This window comes from Miscanthus floridulus, chromosome 4 (genome assembly GCF_019320115.1).
Source record: "Miscanthus floridulus cultivar M001 chromosome 4, ASM1932011v1, whole genome shotgun sequence".
In the NCBI taxonomy this organism is placed as follows: Eukaryota; Viridiplantae; Streptophyta; class Magnoliopsida; order Poales; family Poaceae; genus Miscanthus; species Miscanthus floridulus.
In genome coordinates, this window is record NC_089583.1 from 77813904 (window position 1) to 77816766 (window position 2863).

General features: G+C 59.1%; 1 protein-coding gene across 1 annotated transcript; it reads right to left on the reverse strand.

The window, feature by feature from the left end:
- Positions 1-355: 355 nt before the first annotated feature.
- LOC136551785 (CBL-interacting protein kinase 16-like) lies at positions 356-2582 on the reverse strand. The gene has a single exon (XM_066543328.1). The coding sequence runs from the start codon at positions 2365-2367 to the stop codon at positions 949-951; it is 1419 nt and encodes a 472-aa protein (XP_066399425.1). The 5' UTR covers positions 2368-2582; the 3' UTR covers positions 356-948.
- Between the last annotated feature and the right edge of the window lie 281 nt (positions 2583-2863).

A 2863-nucleotide genomic window follows, 5' to 3' on the forward strand; every position in this document is an offset into this window, starting at 1 on the left:
AATCAATTGAACCAAAAACAAAGCCAGTGCCATAATCAATTTCAAATAGGACACAAGAGCAAGTTTATTATAGGGACTACTACAACGATCACCTTCACAAGAAAAAGATTCTAAGAAAAATATCAAAGAATTGCATGGACCCTAAATCATCATCGTGTAATTAACTATGGAACACCAAAATTTCCACCTTGTTGAACATCTGGTAGTAGTACTCGAAGACTGGTATGAAAAGCCATCGCTGCTCAAGAACAACCTAGATCCTGTGAAAATGACATAGTAATCATTGATTTAATTGTGAATGGCACAATCATTCAGATGGGCTAAGGCCTTGTTTAGTTGGCGAAATTTTCGGTGAAATGGTACTATAGCACTTTCGTTGTTATTTGGCAATTAGTGTTCAATCATAGTCTAATTAGGCTTAAAAGATTCGTCTCGTGAATTTCGTCTAAACTGTGTAATTAGTTTTATTTTTTATTTATATTTAATGCTTCATGCATGCGTCCAAAGATTCGATGTGACGGGGAATCTTGAAAAATTTTGCAAAATTCTGGGAACTAAACAGCACCTAAAACTATATGGGGACCAAAACTAAATTGATTTGATCATGAACAAAATTTTGTATGTACACATCTCCACAAAATTCAGATTATAATCGTACAAAACTTTGCAAGCCGATCGAGCACTCCCCGGCTCGCTTCGACTCTCGTGTGTCGTGTCGACAAAACACCTCTGTTTAATTTTGTGCACCTGTTCTCTTCCTGTTCCTGTACAACACATGACGCATAACAAACTAGCCATGGCTGTCTCGAAGCAACAACGAAAACTTTACTTACATGCTGTATGAAGCTGGTGCCAGTGCAGTCGTGTAACTAAACTCCTACGCAAAAGTCGCATACAACATTTACATCATCACAGACGGGGACGCCAGGACGAGAAGGGGCCGTTTGTTCACGCGGTCCCGACGGCGGCGGCCGGCGCGGGCGGGCTGTCGCCCTGCCACGCCCAGACGATTTCCGCGAGCCCCGGGCGGACGTCCACCGCGCAGAACTTGTTGAAGTCCAGCGCGTCCCCGGCGTCGTGCGCGAACTCGACAACCGCCACGTCCACGGCCACCTCGAGCACCTCGGCGGTGACCGCGAGGCGCCCGTTTGTGCCCTCGGCCTTGGCCTCCATCCTCACCTTCCAGCCCTTCCCCCTGGTGATCTCGAACCCCAGGGCGCGTGCCACGGACTCCAGCTTCTCCACCACGGTGGCCGCCGGCGCGCGGGCCGTGAACACGGTGGCGGCCTTCTGCTCGTTCTCGAACAGCCCCGACAGGTCGAACCCGGAGGACATGGAGGAGATGAGCTGGAACGCGTTGCAGGACCGAGGCGAGGTGGTGGTGCCAGCAGAGTTGCTGCTGCTGTTGTCGTCGTCGCCGCCGCCGGTGTCGAAGAGGGCACCGCCGTCGTCGTCTCCGGCGTCCAACCGTTTCTTGGGGGGCGTTACCGGGGGTGAAAGGGCGGGCGGCACGAAGCCCTTCCTGAACCACGGCGTGCACATGATCTCCGCGATGGAGGCGCGCTTGGCGGGGTCGACGACGAGCAGGCGCGCGATGAGGCGTCGCGCGTCGCCGGAGACCCAGGGCGGCACCTGGTAGTCGGCCTTGAAGATCTTCTGGTACATCTTGACGTAGTTGTCGTGCTGGAACGGGAGGAATCCGCAGAGCAGGACGTAGAGCACGACGCCGCAGGACCAGAGGTCGGCGCGGGCGCCGTCGTAGCCGCGCTTCCTGAGCACCTCGGGCGCGACGTACGCGGGGGTGCCGCACTGCGTGTGGAGCAGGCCGTCGTGGCGCAGCTGCTCGGGCAGCGCGGCGAGCCCGAAGTCGGTGACCTTGAGCCGGCCGTCCTCGTCCAGCAGCAGGTTCTCGGGCTTGAGGTCCCGGTGCGCGACGCCACGGCGGTGGCAGAAGCCGACGGCGGCCACGAGCTGCTGGAAGTAGCGGCGCGCGTGGTCCTCGGTGAGGCGGCCCCGGGCCACCTTGGCGAAGAGCTCCCCGCCGCGCGCGTACTCCATGACGACGAAGACGCGGGAGCGGCTGGCGAGCACCTCCCGGATGCCCACCACGTTGGGGTGCCGCACCATCCGCATGATGGAGATCTCCCGCCGCAGCTGCTCCATCATCCCCTCCGTGCGCCGCAGCCGCGCCTTGTCGATCACCTTGATGGCCACGCTGCTGCTGCTGCCCGTGCCACCGGTGCCGGCGGCGCTCAGGTCCCGCGCGTAGTAGACCTTGGCGAAGGTGCCCTGCCCCAGCAGGCGGCCCAGCTCGTACTTGCCCAGCACCAGCTTCCGTTCCTCCCCTTCCCGCCCTGATCTCGCCATGGTTTCTGCTGCTTACTGTTACTACTGCCTGCTGCCTGCTTTGTCGTTGCCGCATCTGGGAGCTCCGGGCGGCCAGGCGCTGCTGATTTAGTGGCGCCTGGCGCGTGGGAACGTGGCGGGCGCGGCCGCGCGGCACATGGTTTTCCTTGCGGGGCCCGGGGGAACGTTGGTTGGGGTGTGGGCTCGGGCGCGGCGGCACACGGGATTTGGCAAGTCGTTGGGCGCCGGTGGCTCGCTTATTTGTATGTAGCGCTAGCGGTGTGATGTGGTGCTCGGCGCGGGCCAACGGGAGGCGGGCACGCGGACCGACCGGACGAGTGGGGTCGGCTTAGTTGAGCCTTGCGGTGGAGGGTGTGAGGTGGGAACTGCGGAGTGGAAGCGGGAGCGAGGAAGGAAGGGCCCATGAGGCGTCGTGGGTTGTCGTTGCCGGCGAGGTTGGAGCACGGAACTCGCAAGAGGGCCAGATTCGGGCGGATCTTCCGGATGATTGGGCCAT

Bases quoted from the DNA above. Each gene is read 5' to 3' on its own strand.
- LOC136551785 (XM_066543328.1), bottom strand. From the start codon at position 2,367: ATGGCGAGATCAGGGCGGGAAGGGGAGGAACGGAAGCTGGTGCTGGGC.